The following is a 23,253-nucleotide window of genomic DNA, read 5'->3' as shown; positions in this document are numbered from 1 at the left end:
TCAGCAAGTAATCAATTGATCATCTAGTTTTTATATATCTCATATATGTCTATTTATCTAAGATATAGTAACAATAAATTATTATTTTTATTATTATTATTATTATTATTGTAATAGTCAATAGAACATGTGGATAACGCGGAAAAAGGCGGAGGCTCGTCTGATCGTTACGACGACGTCCAACGTCGGACGTTAAAATTAAATCTAGCTTTTAGTATTGCGGATAGCCAACAGTGCTCGTCGACGAATCGTGAATACGTTTTCTCTTAGCCGACGACGACGACGTCCTCAAGCTCAGTCTCAAGAGCATATTCCGTGGGTGCGGGTATAAAGTTTAAATATTTAATTTTCGGGGATTAAAGATTCTCGTCTGAATTTAAACGTTAACTCAATCGTTTTATTTTATTTACTCTTTAAACTTCATTCAACATCACCGAAATAGAATCGGCTGCTCGTCTTTTTGTACTTTGATGTTATCTCGGTCTTTTATAAATAATATATAGATATATGTATACATGTATTTTATTTATTTATTTTTTTTGACGGGTCTATTTCTGAAATATTACAAGAGTGTTGATATTTTAAGATAATAAAATATCGTATTTGTTTCAAAAATAAATAATAAAAAAAAAAAAAAAAAAACATTATTATAAATCGCTTTTAACATCTGCGTCTTTTTAAAATCGCCAGTGACGTTGCGTCTCAACGACTTACGGCTCCACGAGGAGGTAACGACGAAAGTTTATGTCATTGGATATGCATATTGTATACATACACACATATATTTAAATATATATATGTATAAATATAAATAATATCCAGTGCTGATTATCTGCAGACGTTCAAGTCCATTTTTATTCTCATTTAGCCTCGTTAACTATAGACATAATTAACAATACGATAGCTATAAATATATACCCGATAGTAGATCCCTAGTTGATTAATAATAAAAAAAATAAATAAATAAATAAATGAAAGGACATTGATAAGAAAATGAATTTTCTTATTCTTTTAATGATTAATTTTTAGCTGGTATTTAATATAAATTTTTTAAAATGTCCACAAGAGCGTACGTCTGTTGAAACGCGCAATGGAATGCTAATTTTAACGACAAACGGTATTTTTAAGTGACGTACACTGATCTACATATTTTCAGTCTCGTCTCTTGATTAAACAGATGGGTTTATTTATTTGTTTATTATTTTTACTATTGATAATAATTTTTGTAAATTAACATTACGAATGTTAAATAAATAAATCTTACAATTATTCGAAGGTGTATTGAAAAAAAATGTTTTGCAAGACATGCGTGACGAAACTCGTGCGACGCCACGTGCGTAATATTGTTCTTGCTGGCATTATATATTCAACGTCACTTAAAATTTTGTTATTATACATTACAAATAATGTTAACATTACCGGCATCACATGTTTATACATATATGTATATGTGTATATATATTTATAGGTCGATCTGTTTGATAACGTGGGAAGAGATCAAGTTTAAGAGCAATGAGTCACTCATTTAGAGACAACCAACGTACGTAAAATTATTATTATTATTGTTTTTGTTATTTTTATTATTATTTTATTCTAATTGTCTAACTTACACTGAGAGAAAAAATAACTTTGAAAGATTGCATTTTCTTCTTTCGTGAAATTTTTAATTTTATATATTTTTAGCGAAAAAATTTGAAGATTTCATTAAAAATCATTTTTTTAATCAAAGAAATCTGAGCCTTGAGATATGCTGATTTTTTTTTTTTGGTATCGTAAATAAATTTCGATTTTTTTCTGTCAAAAAATTATCCTTTGACTTAAATATGAAATTAATAATGCGATTTTTATTGATTTACTATTCAAATAAATATTGTTTTTTCAAAAGTTAATTTTTTTCAGTGCAGCCCTGATTAAACAACTGAATTCGATCGAATTAAATTTTTAATTCTATTTAATTCAGATAAATTCTGTTAATTCGGTACCTAACTTAAAAATGAATTCTGTCTAATTCGGCAAGAAAACTAGAATTTGTCCGAATTAAAACGAATTTAAATAATTCTATTCGGTTTAATTCTAATTAATTCGAAAATAATTATCCAATTTCTGGTTCTGAATCCGAATTAAACTGAATTTGAAATTTTTAAATCGGTTTTATTCTGTTTAATTCAAATTCAAATTTTCAATTCAGTTGAATTCTGTTTTGCAGAATTCGACAGAATATAACAGAATTAAAATTTTTAATTCGATCGAATTCAGTTGTTTAATCAGGGAGTACAAGGACATGTCTTAAATTTGATTTAAAAATTAAAAAAAAATATTTACTTCATAAATTAATTTTTATGCTAAAATAAAATAATCTACCATCTGTAACTCAAAAAACTGCTTGTACATTTAATCTGATCTGGAGGTCATACACCTCTAATACAGTTCACATGATTGAAGGTCTAATTTTTGTGCTGGCAAGTTTAAGGTCTTTGATTAAAGCTTATTAATTTGTGGGTATAAAATATTTGACCAGCAGAAACAGCACTGAGAGCTTTTAATAAAAGTAGAACAGAGTATTTGCATACTAACGCACTGAGATGGTGGACGTTGTTCGTCTATACACTCGACTTCATTACATATATGTATAGCGGATAAATGTGTATATATTTAATTATCAATCATGCATGGACGCGAGTTGGACTTATTTGTAAGCAAGTAACCTCAATGATTATTAACTGCCAAGGAAAACATCATCGGGATATCGTAAGCTGCTAGAGGAGTGTCACAGGGTTACTAGCCTTGATCTCATGCCAAATTCTTGACAGGGAAAGCTCATACGTCATAAAGTTATTCGTGTACTAATTTATAACTTGCCACATCAATATTTAATCTCTTTGATAATCGATTTTTTTAAGTGATGTGTATCCTGCCGAAATTTATTTTGATAATGAACGAGGCGGTGGAAAAGTAATTTTTTTTCTGTCTATTTGAATGCAGTTGGTTTCCAACTTATGACCATGGAAAGGGATGATGATGACTTTGGGGAAGGATATATAGCAGAATCACATCCTTTGAGACCGACGACATTGACAGTACCGGGTAGAGATGACTCGAAAGGAGCGAGTATCAGTAGCAGTGTTACTGATTTAGATGCTCCGATTTATGCACGTGATACGACACTTCCTATATCTGCTAAAGCGGTAAGTTCACTAATTTTATTTAAAAATTTGTATGGAAAAATTGCCGTAAATTAATTACCGGCATAAAACAAATAAATTTTTTAAATTAGTCTGTGGTTAAAATTTGTTTTAAGGACAGAAAAAAAATAAAATTCTACTTCTAGATCCTTATCAAATTTTTTTTTTATTTATCGTCAGTGATTAGTCTGAAGAATATTAAAATAACAGTAATTAAGATAAAAAAAAATTTCAAGTGATAAAAAAAAGGAGTTTAGAGAAATTTGGAGTCGAAAGAATAAATTTTTTAAATTATATTTCGGCGGGAAAAAAATTAAAAATATAAATTTTAAGATTTTTTTTTCAACTACAATTTTTTAAAAGTCAAAGCTTTTTATTGACCGGAATCGGTAAAAGAAATCTGTCTATCGGTTGACCCTGCGGGCCAGCCCCAAATCTTCCCGCTGTTTTCGAGCTCGTTGAGCTCGATAATACTTTTGTATGCCATTGTCTTAAAAAAAACCATTTTTTAGCATTTCTTTCTCTCACGATATCTCGCGAACGAATTAACCAATTTTGACGGTTGAGGCGGAAATCGACGTGTTTTATCAAGTTCTAAGGCTGGTCAAATTTTGAAATTGATTGATGGAGTTGTTTTTGAGAAATTTCAAAAAAACAAAAAAAAAATTTTTTTTGAATTCTTTCGTCAACGGTTTCTCTTGAACGAATGAACCGATTTTGATGGTTGAGGTGGCATTCGACGCGGCTTATAAAGCTCTAGAGCCCAGTCGATTTTGGAATCAATCCATCGAGCACATTAAAAGTTATCCAAAAAAAACATTTTTGAAAAAATTTTATTTTTGGAATATCTCTGAACGAGCCCTACCGATCAAGCTCAATTTCTCACAGCTTCAAGATATTGACAAGCCGCGTCGAATGACACCTTAAAATTCAAAATCGGTTCATCCGTTCAAAAGATACAGGTATTTACATATGTACGTACGTACGTACATACATACATACACTCGGACGTCATCTTGAAATTAGTCAGAATAGTTTCTTAGGACCTCAAAACGTCGACATCTGATGAAAATTCGATTTTCGTAAATCAGACCGAAACCAATAACTTCTCGAATTTTTGAAAATTTACAATTTTCTTAGCGGGAAGTTAAAAATTTAAAATCAGTTGAAGAAATAATATGAATAGTTTTAATAATATAAATTGCCAATAAAATTGTACATATAGACAAAATCTCGTGTTTATAACTCGTGTCAAACATATAGAATATATGAAACATAATAAGATCATGACTTGTAGAGGTCATTCAGGTGCACACGGAATCTCTTTGAATGACGATCAAGAGACAGGAAATAAATATATATAGATATATTTTAATAAGACGCGTGATTTATCTGGGAGGTGTGTTTGTTTATTTTTATCAATCACTGCAAGACATCTTGGTTGTGTCTATACTGCACACATGTATTAAAGTTGCCTGAATTTTTCCATCAAAATTAAATAGTTTGTTTAAACGTTTTATTTTTTATCTATTAAAAATAAAACTTGGTTTTATAAATTTAAAATAATTCTTCATAGAATTGTCTTCATTGAAGATCATAGTCCTAATTGACCCTCGCGACTTGGGGGGGCTTATTGATTGATGATTTATTATGTGTAATATACATATGTATATTGATGATTTATTTAATAATTGAAGATGACTTGCACGTCAGAATTTAATTCAAATTTTTCCACTGAAATATCTCGATTACATATTGTAGTTTTCCTTTAATAATATTAAACAAAGTCGTGGTTAGTTTCATGATCATGTCAATAATAATAGTATTTCATTTTATGAGTACAAGTGTCAGAGTATACGTCAGTAAATATAGATTGTTTAATCTATATATGTATGTATTGTTTCTCATTGCATTCAATAAATTTGTATTATGGGTCTCTTATTGCGTAACAAATATAACGGCCAATGTCGATGACAATCCCCCAGTTGCTGGTAAAAACTAGTAAATTTATTATTTGTAATAAAAAAAAAATAATCTGGATTTTTTTATTTTATTTACTTTTATTAGTCAACGCAATACCGCCGAGATGAAAATTAAAAATATTTTGGCGCGAATTTATGACTGGTTAGCAGATGATTAAAAATTTTCAAATTTTTTTTCGACAAATTGGTTACAAGAAAAAAAAAACCAAAAATATGCACATGTAGAAAATTTAAAAAACTGTAAGTGCAATTTTTCAAAATATTTTTTTTTGTAATTTATCGTTTTGAAAATTAAAAATATTTTGGCGCGAATTTATGACTGGTTAGCAGATGATTGAAAATTTTCAAACTTTTTTTCGCTAAATTGGTTACAAGAAAAAAAAACCAAAAATATGCGCATGTAGAAAATTTAAAAAACTGTAAGTGCAATTTTTCCAAATATTTTTTTTTGTAATTTATCGTTTTGAAAATTAAAAATATTTTGGCGCGAATTTATGACTGGTTAGCAGATGATTAAAAATTTTCAATTTTTTTTTCGACAAATTGGTTACAAGAAAAAAAAACCAAAAATATGCGCATGTAGAAAATTTTAAAAAACTGTAAGCGCAATTTTTCTAAATATTTTTTTTTGTAATTTATCGTTTTGAAAATTAAAAATATTTTGGCGCGAATCTATGACTGGTTAGCAGATGATTCAAAATTTTCAATTTTTTTTTCGACAAATTGGTTACAAGAAAAAAAAACCAAAAATATGCACATGTAGAAAATTTAAAAAACTGTAAGTGCAATTTTTCCAAATACTTTTTTTTGTAATTTATCGTTTTGAAAATTAAAAATATTTTGGCGCGAATTTATGACTGGTTAGCAGATGATTGAAAATTTTCAAATTTTTTTTCGACAAATTGGTTACAAGAAAAAAAAAACCAAAAATATGCGCATGTAGAAAATTTAAAAAACTGTAAGTGCAATTTTTCCAAATACTTTTTTTTGTAATTTATCATTTTGAAAAAAAATCCAAAAATTATTAGACGACGGATAACTTCAGTATCATGTGAATTTCTGCATTATTCACAATTATTTTTTATGATGCTGAAGTTAGCAGACGTCTAATAATTTTTGGATTTTTTTTAGATGATTAACCTTAAAAAAATAAATATTTGAAAAAATTGCACCTGTAGTTTTTTAAATTTTCTACATGTGCATATTTTTAGTTTTTGTTTTTTTGTAATTGATTGAAAAAAAAATCCGAAAATTACTAATTGTCTGCTAACTTCAATTAAATTTAATTGTCTGCTAACTTCAATTAAAAATTTTTATTTCGACAAAATTTAGTTTGCAAAAAAAATTGTCGCTTCAAATTTATACATTTTTTTCTACAATTTCCTTTTAAATTTTTCTAGACTTCTTTATTTTTTAAAATGACTAGAAATATCTATGGAGGAAATTTTTTTATCTGCATCAGTTTACGAACAATCGTTAATAAAAAAAATATAAGGAAAAAAATGAAAACTTTTTTTGTAGCATAAATAGCAACGTTTATTGATCAAATTAAGTCTTCGGTACGGTCTGATAATTTTTTTCACTAATGTTACTGCGTAGATAAGAATGGCGAAGAAAAAACGTTTATAATAATAATAATAATAATAATAATAATAATAATAATAATAATAATAATATTTTTTGACCGTACATACTGCATAATAACCTTGAACTCGATTACTTTTGTTACTCCAACGATTTAAATTAATTTATCTACATTATAAAAGAATGTGAGTAACCAACTGGAAATATTTAAAATAAAATATAACAATGAACTTATTTATAATTCTAAAAAAAAAGTTATAAAATTACACACCAAAATCTATTTTAAAATATGACGAAATTTTCGGCAAAATTTATATTCAAATATTTATAGATTTTTAAAATCAGTGGGAACGAAAAAAGTCTTGAGATTAATGCGGATTATAAAAGAAGTCAAAATTTTTTTTCAGTAAAAAATTAATGACGCAATTGAAAAAAATAAACAAATAGACATTTTTACTCCAAGTAATTACGATTTAAAATTTTTTCCTTAAATCGTAATTACGTTAATTGTTAAAAATAGATAAAATAAATTTTCAGTAATTAGTAACTCGAAATATTTAGTGAAAAGAGCCCGAGACTTGCGTCAGCCGACTTGAAATACTATGCGTGTATTTCAACAGGTAGAACTTCGCAAGGATACATGCCCCCGCGAATGACGTCACACGTTTCTGTACACTTTCAGTTTATTATCGATTGAATTTCGTCGGCAAGACGTACGTGACGGACGGCAGGAAAACGTAGTTGCGATGCGATTGGTCATTTTGAAGGGCGTGCTCGGGGCTTGTCAACTTACGCGCTCTTTACTTCTCTCTTCTCTCGTCTATACTTCGTAATATAACTACACTTAAACTCTTTAACTCACATATGACTACGTATGCATTTTACATGTATTGTATATACTACTTAATATATTTAGTCATACATACATATAAAAATCCTCGTGGCATCGTCAGACACATGACCTTGAGCATTCATGTCCAATGATAAGGAATAATAGCATGAAAAAAAAACATAACTTGGAACTTTTTTTATTTTTCAATATTTTATCACCATACTGTCAAGTTTTGCGTGGTCTGATAAAATTGGTTGGGAATAAAATTTTGATTAAAAAATTTTTTTTAGCGGAGTAAAATTTTTTTTTAATTTTGGAGTAAAATTGGATTTTATAAAAAAATTGACAGTTAATTTTATCAAAAATATGTAATAAAATTGGAGTAAAAATAATTTTAATGAATAGGAGTAATTTTGATTTTTTAAAATTTGAATGACGAAATTGGATTTTATAAAAAAAATTGACAGTTAATTTTATTAAAAATATGTAATAAAATTGGAGTAGAAATTAACGGAAAAAATTGGAGTAAAAATAATTTTAATGAATAGGAGTAATTTTGATTTTTTAAAATTTGAATGACGAAATTGGATTTTATAAAAAAAATTGACAGTTAATTTTATTAAAAATATGTAATAAAATTGGAGTAGAAATTAACGGAAAAAATTGGAGTAAAAATTATTTTAATGAATAGGAGTAATTTTGATTTTTAAAAATTTGAATGACGAAATTTAAAGAGTCGTTGACTGAGACGTAAAGTAATAAAAATATGTAGGGTTGGTAGTAGAGGGTAAAACCAGTAGCGCATGCGGGTTTATCATAGGGGTAGTTTGTGTGGTACTCATGAAAATAAAATTACATCAGTTGGAAATCTAACTCTGTACCGAATAACAGCCACAGTAGTAACTGTACGTGACATCAACAATTAACGGTGAGTTTGTTTATAAATGTTGCATGCCGCTTGTTCTAACTTTGCATCCGACATAAATGCGTTATTATTATAGCTTCCGTAATATAATAGTACGTAATTATACGGTAATTAATTGATCTTAAATCCATTTCAAGCGCAAGAGATTCAAAGCCCACGGAAATATGCAATTTTATTTATCTGCGGTTTTAGATGTAGATCTAAAAATAAAATAATAAATTTAATTACTTTTATTTACGTTTTTTGAGTAATAATTTTTTTTTATGGATGTACAAATAATATTGATAACAACTTGCTCTCAATATTTTTATTGTGCTCGATTGGTTATGTAACCGGTTTCATATTCATTGAATATTAATAAAAATTGTTTAATTTTCAAGTAATAAATTTACTTATATCTTCTTTAAATTATGTATAAAAAAATTAGTTATCGTTATTGATGTTATTATTTATAAACATTGAATTCAAAATTTATTACTTATTGAATTCATAAACAAAAACAATAGGTTGTTTACTCGAAAAAAATATTGAATAAGAGTGATAGTTTTGTTATCAATTATTATTTTATTTTAAACTAAAAGAGAAAGTCAAGGAATGTTTTAACTTTTATTATCATCCATTCTATCATTACTCATTAACATAACGATAAACTGCTGTCGCAATAAGCGCATCACTTTTTTTTTACATTATCAAATAATTTATTATTTTAAAAATTTTAGAAGGCGTGTACTTGAAGCTTGATTATTTTCTCTTAATATTTAATATAGTCTATTATATACATATACATATATATATAAATATGTAATGAAGTAAAAGGGGGAATAAACCAAAGAAATGTCTTTGACCTTTTGACCTTTATATTACAAGTGTACTGAATAAATTAAATGATACATTAGTCATGGTCATATCTAATGTTATTATTATTTATCATTATTGTATATTTATATATGAAAATATATATCAATTCATTGTCATGGATCAATTTTATATTCAAGACAAAAACTTTTTAAATGATTGTATATATTTGACACAAGAAATTATCCTTTAAAAAGTTATCAATCTCATATATTTTAGGTGTCAAAATTTGATGATCCTGGAGGTAGCAGACAATGACCAATTTTTGAATTTTTTTTACCAATTGAATTTGAAAAAAAAAAAAAAAAAAAAATATGCCCATGTAGGAAATTTAAAAAACTACGGGTGTAATTTTTTTAGATGTATCGTTTTCAAAAAATTATTAGACGTCAGTCAATTTCAGTATCATAAAATTTGAAGGTTTCATTCAAAATTATTTTCCAAATTAAAGAAACCGAAGATTGTTTCAAGAAATGCAGATATTTTTTTTCGAAATGGTGTAAATAAATATCGATTTTCTGTCGAGACAATTTTCACGTTCGATATGAAATTAATAATGGAACAATTGATTGATTTTTTCAAAAGTTATATTTTTTTTCGGTGTATATTATTAATAAATATAAATATGCATTTAAAAAAAATTTATAATGTCTAATTTCTATGTCTCATGTTTCATTAATAAACGTTAACGTAAAATGGATTGATTTAAATTTTAAAATAGAGAAAATGATAATTATAATAATTAACTTTCGTATATATTTAATCCAAGCTTGACCTTACTTGCGCGATAATGACAATGGCCTCGCGGTGATTTGATAATTTTTTGTTTATTGTAATTTTTAATTAAAAACAATATATATATATACATGCATTAATTGATTTGCTCATTTATTTACCCAGTAGTTTTAGTAATTATTCAATTCAAAACAATTTTATTGAAATTAAATAATTTTTTAAACTGTAGCTCCTGTTATTTTATGAAAAAATTTTATATCTAGACATAATATTGATATGACTTAAAAATAAATGAAAAGCCTTTGGGTTTTCTGAGTTGTCAAATGAGTTTTTAATTACATAAAGTTAAACTTAACTTCATGTACGTAATACCTAATGTTTTTTTATCTATAACTCGGCTGTTTGATGAAAAGTTTAAGTAACTTGTGAGAGAGATAAATTAAGATTTTATCTTGAGTATTTAATTGAGTTTTATCACTATTTTATAGACTATTTTTTAACAATTACGTAGTACTGAATTTATCACGCTCATTACTTTTTTTAAAAAGTCTTTTGAAAATAAGATAAATTAAATAAGCATACGGCTTAGGATGAGCACGAGCATGAGCATGAGTTTAACCCGTCAGCACTCCCGTTATGAGCATTTTGCTCACAGGACACTATTCAACTTATAGGATGTCGCTGTCGCGCAAGCGAGATACTAAAAATCACGGGAGTGCTGACGGGTTAAATAGGATTTAATTTTACAAAAACAAACATTTAATTAATTTTGTTTCGTTATATCAAATTTTTTTATTATTTCTAAGAATAAATTATTTAGAATCAAAAAGAATAATCGATAAAAAAATTTGGTAATCAAATGTTTGGTTTTTTAAAATTTTTTTTAATTAATAATTAATAATAAATACTAATGACTTATGTTACAAGCAGCTTCAATATGGAACTGGGGAAGGTAAATTAATTTTTTTTTTTTTTTGAACGCATGATAATTAGCTAAATAATTTACTAACAATTTAAACGAAATTTAGTCGAAAGAAGAAATTCAAGAGGCACCACCATCAACGCCAACTGCTTTGGCGCCTAGTTCTAAGGTACTAAAAAAATTACCACCATTAATTAACTAATTAAAAAAATACTAATCACTAACAAAATATTTTTCAAATCTTTTGCACGCAGGCTACGGGAACTAAAGAGGCTGTAAGTAAATAATTAACTTCTTAATCACAGTATTGTAGATTTAGTAATTACTGCAAAGTGGGACAAACTTTTTTTTTATATGTTTACTTGATCAGAAATCAGATATCTGCAAACTGAGCTGTTTGCTCATGTAATCGATGCAATAAAAGTGTCTGCCTTTTCTCCCCCTAAAATTATCTTCAATTGATAATTGACTTATGAAAACAACATCGAAAAAATTCCAATTGCAAAGAAAAAAATTCCAATTGGAAATAAAAATTTTTTTTTTTATTTTATTTGTATAGTGTAATGGTAGTGGTGGATTATGTCACGCATTAACCGCGAAGACATTAATAAATATTTTTCGGAATACTTGTGATTTTTTTTAGCGGAATCGCTCGCGAAAGTAAACAAAGTATATTTGTATTTATAAAAGAATTAGTGATAATTTATATATAATATTAGATTGCAAAGATAACTCATATGTCGATATGATAAAAATATATCTACTTAAATAAATTTTGTATCTTCTTCAGATATATATAATTAATAAACTTGTACTTGTTATAATATTTAGTCGCGACAATCAAAGAGATAATTTTTAAAAATAAATACAGAGATGAACTTTAATCTCTCTTCAATTGAAAGGAAAAAAATTATCCAATCCATCACCTTTACGTTAAATAAATTTTTTCTTTAAAGAAAAATAAAAATAACTTTTTTTGCTACCGGATGTCACAGATGTTTTACTGCGTGTTATTCAAATGACTCGAGTTTTTAAAAATGAAGTTAAAATAACAAAAAAAGTCATTTGTCCTTAACGCATTTGACTTACATTGAACCGTAAAAATTTTTGGCAAATACTTTTATTTTTATTGCTTACAAAAAAACAGGTTTATAAAAAAAAAAAATAGTAAATAAATTCAAATACGCAATTAGTATTATTAACCACCTGCCAAGGTATTCTATTCACAACTTTTTCAATTTATTCTATAAAACAATAAATCTATTGCTGTTGAAACTCAGCACTTAACAGAGATACAGAAGTGCCAATTTTTTTAGCCTCATTTTTTTCATAAATATTTATAATACAAACAAGTCTTCATTATTTACCATCGATTATATATTTTTAATTCAAATTTTATTCACTGAAAATTAAATAAAATAAAATTGTTTTAAATTTTCGCGGGAAAAAAGTAATTTTGAATTTTAAATTATGATGAAAAAAATTAGACAACTTAACATCCTTTCATATCCGTATTTTATGCTGCAACAATCGATAATTGTTACTAATTAGTAAAAACACTTGTTCATAGTGTCACACAAAGTTTGTTTGTCTTATACTAATTATTTTGTTAATTATTCAGTATACGTAAAAAAATTTTTTTTTAGTTATACAACTTTTCGTTTTTCAAAGACCTCATTGTTGATAAAAATTTAAAATTAATTTAATAAAAAACAAAATGATCAAAATTCAAAAATTTGGCTCCAGAATTTCTAATGATACACTGAAAAAAAGAATTTCTTGGCGCAAGAAATATTTTGTATTATGAATTGAAGACAAAAATTTTTCTTGGCTCAAGAATTTTTTTCTCGCCTAAAAATTTTTTTCTTGTTCCGAGAAAATTTTTTCTTATCCCAAGAAAAGTTTTGTTTTTACTTTATAATACAAAAAATTTCTTGGGTCAAGTAAAAATTTTTTTAGAACAAGAAAAAATTTTTTGCGCCAAGAAATCCGTTTTTTCTGTGTAACTAAATTGAATTATTTTAATTACTATTTATTTAAATGTAACATGAATAGGTCACTTGTACCATTGGCTAGATAGTAAATTTCATTGGGTATTCAGGTTCAATATACTCAATTGCAAAATTGTCGAGTCGTGACAGGCAGCTGTCATTATCATCGAGTAGAGGCAAGAGGACAGAGTAGGTTTGTGGTAAAGTTTACGTGAGCGGAAGACCAGGGGAAAGACGAAAAAAAATATGAAATCATCGGTGGGGGAGTTTGTGACGTGAAGGGCTAGAGAGAGGGTACACAATATGTATTTTACACACACATACACTCACAACCATGTCTATATACACAGTATATCAAGTGTCTGTGGTAGATAGTTAACATGCAGACAATTGTCATATGACATATTATCTCTTAGTGGTTCCTCTGGATCCGGAGGTAGGGCTGTCATACACCAATATAATTACATTGTGCGTACGCTCTTGGTATATTACATTCGAATGGAAGAAGAACCGTAGACCTGCTTTCGGGACGTGGCTCTTCCATTCGGGCTAATAAGTTTCGATGCTACGTATATCGGTACGCAGTTCGTATGAGACTATCCTCAAGCGCACTTCGATCTCAACATACATTTGTTATTTCACTACTGTATTTTTATAATTTTTTTTGAATTATAATTTTTTATCTCAATTTATTTAAACTGAAAAATAAATTAAGTACAGACACGTGACTGTTTTTTAAAGTGAATTCGCGTGTGAATTTTATTTTAAATATTTTTATTTATTTATTTTTAATAATATAAATAAAAATGGGCTGCTTTTCTGACTCGAGTAAAACCACAGCACTGAAGGTAAATTTTTAAAATAATATATTTTATTATATTAACCATCAGTATTTTTTTTATTGATAATTGGAAAATAACCTCGGGGTCTAAAGGTCGATAATTATTAATTATTGTGCTTTGTTCTTGCTCCATATAAATTATTAACAAGAGTTCATTGTTAATGAAAGTAAAAAAAAATATTTTTTTTTTCAAGTCATATCGGAACTATTAATATAAAAAAATATATATATAAATTGATAACTAAAAGCTGTTTACTTAACAAAACTTTTTTTTTTAGTGAATTATTTTTATTAATTTTTACTGATTACTAAATTTATTTATAATTACTGCCGCAATTATTTTGACGTTAATTTTTTATCAAAAAAAAATATATGAAGATTGTGATTGATAAGCGGCGAGTTTACTGGTGATGGTCCACATGAAGGTCTTTCATATAAATTTAATTGAAAGTAAAGTATATCATTTTACAATTTACTTGGGCTTATCATGTCGTTTTGTTAGATTGTTATATCGGTGGGCGTTACAGTCTCTTTAGTCTAGACAATGAGATCGTAAGAACATCCTGCTAGCAAGTTTATGTTTCAAATAAAACATACATCCTTTTGTTTGAATTACCAAGTGATATATTAGACAATTAGACGCTCGGAATAGCAGAAATAATAATCGTACCCGTTTATTTCTGGGAAATTTATTAGAAAGTATCAATTCATTTTCATATTGAACAGTTTGTTTGGAGATATTTATTTTAATAGATCCCGGGATTAGTCAAGCTTTAGATTAACAGCCGAGATTATTTAGAGCTCTGACAGATCGTAGGTATGCCTGCATTCGAATTCAAATCTGTTCCTTAAATCGGTAGGATTGCTGGGGAATAAAACATTAATATAATGCACTTTACTCGAAACCGGTCCCGACAACTTTCTACTCCTTTTTCAAATTTTTATTCGGCTCACAAAAAATCCCACGCTTTGTTTTTTACGAATACTAATCACCCGATTACTCGAGTATTTAAAAGTTTCGGAATTTTTATCATTAATGATAAAAAAAAATAAATTATTAAAATTAATCAGAGTTTTTAAAAACCAAGAGCTTGTGCCGGCATGAAAAAACTGACCTACGTTTTATCCCACATTTTTATTTTGGAGGCTCGTCTTTACAATCTACCAATCGTTTATGTTCTCATTCAACAAATCCATTCTCCTCGATTTTAAATTTAATCATGTGGAAAATATTCGATACTCGAGTTCATCAAACTCAAAAGAATTTTTCGGGTTCATTGTAACTTTTGAATAAATTTATTTCTATACGAGATTTAAACGATAGGCTTCAAATATTTCAACAAAGGTTCAATTCGAGATTTCGGAGTACATCCATCATCCAGAGACCTAATCTATGGGTTTAAAATTTCAAACCATCCTCAGGTAGAAAAATCTAGTTCTGCTTTCCGAGTATTTTTTTTTTATAGTCATCTATCATTTATTTAATACCTTATCTAAATTTTTTGTTTAATTTAAAACCACATTGTCCACAATAATAACAAGTAAAAACTAGTTAGGAAACGTGATATCGAGGTCAGATAATTAAAAATAAAATTTTTTTATTACGGATATGTTTGAGTAATTTATAAGTTTGCATTGTACGGAAGTGTTACAATAAGTAATTGTAAAAAAAAAAAAAAAAAAAAAAAAAAAAAAAAATAAATAAATACGATTGTAATTATTATTAACGTAGCACGTGAATAAGGTAAACTGTGAATTAATAATAATAATAATTATTGTTATAATAATAATAATAATAAAATGAGATAGCATGTTAAAGAACGCGTGGTGTTGCTATTATTAGTGATACAGCAGTACACACATGCACGTGGTTGTTAATAGAGAGGCTCGACATGTTCTCGACCAATGGCAAAGTCCCACCATCGGCACACCTTCACTTTGCCAATGATACTCGCTCATGAACTCGATTCTTACAAATGTATGATATGTATACGTATATGTAAATGTATATAAATATAAATGTGTATGGTTGTAATGCCAAAGAGAAGGGAATCTGGATATCGGTGGGAGAAACCGGCAACTGGAATTTTCAACAGTCGTTTTAAGTCCGTACTTAACTCCTTTACGACACGAGTATCAAAAGTACTCCAATAAATATTTATTACGATTAAATAATTGCGATAATTGTCATTCAAGATTTGATATGTTCAGTGAAGTTCAGGTTCGTTTTAAATATTTTATATTTTTGAATCTAAATGTTTTCTTGGGTTGGTTTATTAGACCTGTTGCGTTAAATTGTATGAGTAATTTTTTTAAATTGTTAGTTATCAACTTCCACCGCGGTATTTATTATAAATGACAGGTTTCAGTTTGATATCAAAATTATACGGGTAATTTAGTAGGAGTATATATATTAATATATATATTAATTGAAAGATCAAATCATATTTAATTCACTTTGTTATTTTGATTAATTTTACTAATCAACGCTGGCATTTCTCATTGCGGAATTTTAAAAAATATAATTGAGAGGTCAATTATTTGAAATTCAAAAATAAATTTTTTATCAGGTTAAATTATCATTTTTTTTTTTTTTTATTAAAAAGCCAAAAATATAAAAGGTAAATTTATAAATTCATTTAAAGATAAGGTTCAAATTAATTGCATAATTTTCAAAGAAAATGACAACTTCCCGCTTTTTTTTTTAAATTTAAATTTAAATGAAAAAAGAATTACATTTAGTTTAATAACGCAAGTTAACTTGACAATAAAAATTTATCAGTCATTAAGATAATAATTTAGTTTTTGTCTTTGGAGTCGATAAAAACATACGTATATATTTTTAAAAAATATCTTTTATGAGCAATTATGATTGTAGACAAAAAATATAAAAAAAATTAAAAGACAGTGGAAAATTTTAAATAATAAGTAAATCAGTCTATTGGAGTACTCAGACATTTAAAATAATTTTATTAACGTGTTAAAAAAATAATACGGTTGAGTACCAGTGTATTTAATACATATGTATAAATATATATGAATGTATACTGAGTTAAATATATATTATATAATGAAGGCTCGACTGGGCTTGTGAATAAGTTAACCAATAGGATTGTTAATACAAAAACGTGCCTCTACTACGTGTCATATTAATATAATAAGTATATACATATATATGTATGAATTAAGAGGATGACTTGATTTACTCGTTTACTCTTATTACTCATTTTAAATATACGTTGCATCATTTCAGTAACTTCTCAAGTTATCATATCTTTAGCGATCTATTACTTTACAAAATCACCTCAATAATTATTCCCATTACTTATTAAAAAAAAAAAAAAAAAAAAAAAGAGAATTTGCATAATAAAAAAAAACGATAATTGGTTTCATATCAATTAATTAACATATTTATTTTTAAATACATGTTAATGTAATATATGTACATTGTCGAATATTTGAATTGTAATACCGTGTAATCTTATCACCAACGAAACTCGATGGCTTATTGTGTATCCAAGAGACACGAGACGGTTAAACATTAATACTTTACGCAGATAAAGTCCATTATTATTTTTTTTTTTCGCTGACACGGTTGTTTCTTTTACACGTGCTCACTTTATTAACTTGAAATAATCTTAAACTTTTTATTCGCGTTATAATCGACTTTAACATCGATACACTAAACGCGCGTTCACTAAATTACTTAATAAAAAATAATTTTTTTTGTTTTTTTTTAACAAAAACTTATCAGTTGGAGATAAATTAAAAATGTTTATAGTTTTTTTTAGTGAGTTGTGTAATTTAAATTTAGCTAGTGATTAGCCCTAGGGAGTTGACGTCACTGATAAAAAATTTTTGATGTAACATCGTAAGATATGTTACCGAGAGTAAAAAAATAATTATTTTTAATGGCAGAACATTATAGAAAATTATTTGTGAGTAATGTTACGTCTAGTGTAAGTTATTTAATGTCTCATCTTACTTTTAAATAGTAATAATATATATATAATATATACATATGTATATAAATATGTTTGAGCTTTTACTTTATTATCACACGAGAAACTACATACATACATTACATACATGTAATTCATAAATGATTAAATATATTAATATTTGATTGTATGTGAATTCCATGTATTTATGTATGTGTAGTCAATATAAACGCGTTGCAGGGTGTCGACCCGACAGTTAAGTCTTTGACACATGCTATATTAAGAGCGGAAACTAAAAAGTGTCATTCTGTTGGTTTTTTAAATTTTTTTGCGTGAATCCGCTAACGGCCGATAGTGAAATTCTCAAAACTAAATAAAGAATACATTTTTTTTCGATACCTTTAGTAATCGAGCACTTTCGATGCCTTATTTAAGAATAGCGGTAAGAGTTTGATTTAAATAAAAGTAACAATAAAAAAAAAAAAATTTTTTTATTACTATTCATAAGTTTCTCTTTAAATATTCAAAGCTTATTAATTATGTATGACATTGATTTTAAAACACAAGTTCAGTCTTTTATCTGATATTGAGTGATTAAGATTTTTTGAGCGCAACGATTCTACGGTAAAAAAGTTCAAAATTAATATTTCGATATTTCAAAAATTACCCGCGCGCTTGTATTTTAATAAACTAGATATTTTTTTTGAATTTTTTTTTTTTGACTTTAAAAAAGTTAACTTATCATATTCTCAAGGCTGAATAAAATCATACCACTGGACATTAATATTAATTACTTATACGAGTGAACGTAATGATAATTATGAGCGATTAATTTATAATTTCGACTCACGAGTAATTGTTTAGTTATTTTTTTTTATAGATATTAATTTTAAAAACGTATATAATACGTTTTATTCAATAAATATGTATATATTTATTAATGATGATGAATAATTAATTAAAAGACATATATTTTATCTACTTTAATTGGAGCGTGATCAATTATGAGCTCATCTATATGACATTCGATCATGATATGCATTAATGATAAATAATGCGACCCTTGAAAAGTTTCATTACTTGTTGAGTTGTCTCAAACATTGTTATATATTACGACATATTCAAATAGTTATTGCCCAATTAATGGCTAAATACTTCATTCAAATCGGTAACCACTCAAATTATTTGATTATTTGAGAAATTTACAACTCAAATAAGAAAATTTCATTTTAACATCTCGTCTTTAGTGTGGTCAGTTGCTTGCGATATATATCGGAGTTATATATCCATTTGTTTCATCGCAGATTAACATCAATAAGCTCCAATTGTTCAATATATATCACAATATATATCATATAATATGAATCTTCAAAACACGCTGATTGTAATTGAATAACAAGGATTCATTTTCAGCGATCCCTTTGACCTTGCGGACAAACAAACCACGAATAATATAATCCACATATATATTAATATATGAATTAAATTGAATTAAAAAATAACAGAGTTTTTATTTATTAATTACAGGGTCTTAATTTTCATTTGGCGTTTGCAATTACCGCGGTCGCATTGGGATCTGCCTTTCAACATGGTTACAATACTGGTGTTGTCAATTCTCCTCAAAAGGTAAAAAAAGACAACAATTTATGGACAAGTCTTGTATATATATATATATGGGTATCAGGCGTTTTGAGCACCTGACAAAATATCTCCGGACAAAATATCCCCATGAAAAGAAAGCAAAAATAGTGAAAAAAGCCAAAAAAACTGACACAAAACTGGGGATATTTTGTCCAGAGATATTTTGTCGGGGATATTTTGTCAGGTGCTCAAAACGCATGGAACCATTGGGAGATAATGTTATCATTAACAATAAATAATTAATTTCAGATCATTAGAACCTGGATGGCTGAAGTCCAAACCAATAGAACCGGTGTCCCGGTTACAGAAGAAGACATGACAGACTTGTGGGCATGGGCAGTGGCCATATTCTGTATTGGTGGTATAATTGGTGGATCCTTGGTAGGAACTATTGCTGACAGATTTGGACGGAAAGGCGGTCTGTTGATCAACAATGTTTTGGTGGTACTGACAGTCATATTCGAAGGATTCAGTAAAACGGCAAACAGCTACGAGATGATTGTCGTAGGACGTCTCTTCATCGGAATAAACGCCGGTCTTAATGCTGGAATAACTCCGATGTATTTGGGAGAAATATCACCGATGCATTTGAGAGGAGCTGTTGGTACTGTTTACCAACTTATCGTCACTATTTCAATTCTTGTTTCACAAATCCTCAGTATGGACAAAGTACTGGGTACCGAAGAACAATGGCCACTTCTTCTGTGTCTTACAATTATTCCGGCAATCTTCCAGTGCATTACTTTACCACTGTGCCCAGAAAGTCCGAAGTACCTTCTGCTGAGCCGTGGCAAAGATGTTGATGCACAGAGAGGACTCTCCTGGTTACGTGGCACCAATGATGTTTATGATGAAATGGAAGAAATGAGAACTGAGGCAGAATCTCTAAAAATGATTCCTCGCGTTACACTGAAGGAAATTTTTGTCAACCCGGCTTTGAGAATTCCGTTGATTATTTCCTTGATGATCATGTTGGCACAACAGTTTTCTGGAATTAACGCTGTCATGTTCTTCTCTGATGCTATTTTCCGTATGGCAGGATTGAATACTGATGCAGCCCAATCGGCAACTCTGGGAGTTGGAGCTATGAATGTTATTATGACATTTGTTTCATTGGTTCTTGTTGAAAAATGTGGACGTAAAACTCTCTTGTTATTTGGATTCGGAGGAATGGTTATCGATACTGCTTTACTTGCTGTCTGCTTAGCATACGCGGTAAGTTATTTTATTTAAAAAAAAAAATATCCATTAAGGAGAGATCTAGTACCCGATACTTGATCTACTTGAACCAGTACTAGTTCTCTGATCGGGTGCTAAGTCTTTTACCTAACAAATGTTAAATTTTAAATTAAATTAAATTTATTTTATTTAGGAAACTTCACAAGTGGCAGCATACTTCTCCATAGCACTAGTTATTATGTTCGTGGTACTATTCGCAACTGGTCCAGGAAGTATCCCATGGTTCTTGGTTTCGGAATTGTTCAATCAATCAGCAAGGCCAGTGGCAACATCTATCGCCATTGCTGTCAATTGGGGAGCTAACTTCATCGTCAGTTTTTCATTCCTCCCGCTTAAGAACTTACTCGGCACAAACGTATTCGTTCTTTTCGCTATCATCCAAGCGCTCTTTACACTCTTCATCTGGAAGAAAGTTCCAGAAACAAAGAACAAGACTATTGAAGAAATCAGCAGTATGTTCCGGCAAATATCGTATCAGTGAGACGATAATTTATTTAAATAAACTTTACATGGTAATATATATTTAAATCTTTAGGACAAAATTGTGTGACTGATAATCGTGTGATTCTGAACTCAAATGAATGAGATTTTTTTTTTTTATGAATCATGAATTAAAGCAGTTTGATTGTTTTTATTATCGTCGATAACTGATACCGATTTTATATGTATGATAGATATTATTAATGATAAATATTTTTTTTTATACGTGTTAAGAAAATGTTTAACTGCGATGAGAAAACAGGACTTAGGCATCACTTAGTTTTTAAAATATATATATTTTTTTTTTAGATTAATTTTTTTATTTTATGAATTTTCACCTTTTCGATTTTATTTTTTAATTTCCGAAATTTTAAATGCAAACAATTACAGTCATGACAGGCAGACTCAGGATAGATAAAGTTAAAAATTATTTGGATGCTGTTATTTTACTGGCATCCAAAAATTTTAAAACTCTAGTCATAATTCAAATTTCGTATTTTTCATATTCTTGTTTACGCAGTAAGCGAATATTTTTATTTTTATCAACATTTTTCCTTATTGTTCTTCAGCTAATAAATACTGTCTGAGTTTACTAAATAAATCGAAAAAAAGTATTTTAAAAAAATATAAAAAATTATCATGAAATTCGATAGCGATTGATTTATTTATTAAATTTAATCGGTATTAATTTTAGTATTCAGGATATTTGAGATTTATCGCCTGTTCAAGACAACGAAAATATACTTTATTATTATTTTTATAATTATTAATATAATTAATTAATATTAATAATTTTATTTGGATAGAGCTTTATCGAACTGCTAAACTGTCGACGACAGATAATTAATTTAATCATTAGTGTACAAACAATAACATTAACAGTATAATCAATTTCATAAATTTCAGTAGATAAATATAGTTATTTTTTTTTTTTCGTCATAATTGTAAATAATGAGAGTGCATGTAGATTAATACTATTATTATTATCATTGTAATTTGAATGTAATAGTTTTAATTAGACACGATATTGAATCGTTTTTAAATAAAGTTGAAGATATAAGATGTTATATATTTGTTTTAAAAATAATAATAATCGTTATTGAAAAAGCAATTGTACAGATTATATCTCACATAAGAAAACGATTTGATGTTATAAATATAAATATATATTATATATCGATGATGATTGTCTTCGGAATAGTTATATTATGTATATGATAAATGATAATTTTTTAATGAATTAAATACTCATTCGTATTAATTAATTAATTGCAGTTGCGTTAATTGACGCAGTGGCTTATTATCTTTTATTATTGAATATTTAAAAATTTTAATGAAAATAAAAATAAAAATTATTTAAAAAAAAATAAGAATATAGTTTACTAGATTGCATATATTTGCACGGACAAAATAGAAATAGTTAATTTTTTTATGTTAAAATAGGAATAATTCTTATGTTACACAAGGAAAATTTTTATGTTACATAGAAAAATTACCATGCTAACAAAAGAAAATTTTCTATGGTACGGCTGAAAAATTACCGTGTCAACAAAGGAAATTTTTTATGTTGCATATGAAAAATTATGTTTTCCCGATGAAAAAAGATTTTATACAATTATATATAGACTATATATAATTATATAGAATTTGTATAAAATTGTATATAATTATATATAATTATATATAATTTATATAAAATTGTATATAATTATATAGAAATTGTATAAAATTGTATATAATTATATAGAATTTGTATAAAATTGTATATAATTATATAGAATTGTATATAATTTGTATACAATTGTATATAATTATATAGACTTATATACAATTTGTATAGAATTGAATACAATTTTTATACAGTTGTAGAAAATTGGATCGAGCCATTTTTTGTATATAATTTTATACAATTGTATAAAATCTTTTTTCATCGGGTTTGTATAGAAAAAATTACTGTGGCAACATAGGAACTTTTACTGGTACTTGGAAAAAGTTTCTGTCTTAGCGCATAGTAAATATTTTTATACAAATATAGAAAAAATCACTAGTTTTTGGGAGTATTACAGTCTACTTCAAACATTTCTACTCATGAGTAGAAATTTT

The 23,253-nt window shown here is 27.3% G+C and overlaps 1 protein-coding gene across 8 annotated transcripts; it reads left to right on the top strand.

The window, feature by feature from the left end:
* The first annotated feature begins 226 nt into the window (after positions 1–226).
* LOC130678693 (solute carrier family 2, facilitated glucose transporter member 1-like) lies at positions 227–23,253 on the top strand. 8 transcript variants are annotated; one of them, XM_057486092.1, is made up of 7 exons: positions 8,461–8,508; positions 11,026–11,047; positions 11,124–11,186; positions 11,272–11,292; positions 19,318–19,416; positions 19,681–20,646; positions 20,804–23,253. In XM_057486092.1, exons 2-7 carry the CDS (start codon positions 11,033–11,035, stop codon positions 21,149–21,151), a joined length of 1,512 nt encoding a protein of 503 aa, XP_057342075.1. In that variant the 5' UTR covers positions 8,461–8,508; positions 11,026–11,032; the 3' UTR covers positions 21,152–23,253. The 8 variants fall into 8 exon arrangements, with proteins under 8 accessions (XP_057342072.1, XP_057342073.1, XP_057342074.1 ...); XM_057486089.1 differs by lacking the exons at positions 8,461–8,508; positions 11,026–11,047; positions 11,124–11,186; positions 11,272–11,292 and adding exons at positions 227–728; positions 1,469–1,540; positions 2,983–3,185; XM_057486090.1 differs by lacking the exons at positions 8,461–8,508; positions 11,026–11,047; positions 11,124–11,186; positions 11,272–11,292 and adding exons at positions 240–319; positions 1,469–1,540; positions 2,983–3,185.

This window comes from Microplitis mediator, chromosome 2 (assembly GCF_029852145.1).
Source record: "Microplitis mediator isolate UGA2020A chromosome 2, iyMicMedi2.1, whole genome shotgun sequence".
In the NCBI taxonomy this organism is placed as follows: domain Eukaryota; kingdom Metazoa; phylum Arthropoda; class Insecta; order Hymenoptera; family Braconidae; genus Microplitis; species Microplitis mediator.
This window is presented reverse-complemented; position numbering and strand designations above follow the sequence as displayed.

Bases quoted from the DNA above. Each gene is read 5' to 3' on its own strand.
- LOC130678693 (XM_057486089.1), top strand. From the start codon at position 1,513: ATGAGTCACTCATTTAGAGACAACCAAC. The intron at 1,541-2,982 runs GTACGTAAAATT...ATTTGAATGCAG, and splicing joins CTCATTTAGAGACAACCAAC to TTGGTTTCCAACTTATGACC. The intron at 20,647-20,803 runs GTAAGTTATTTT...TATTTTATTTAG, and splicing joins CTGTCTGCTTAGCATACGCG to GAAACTTCACAAGTGGCAGC.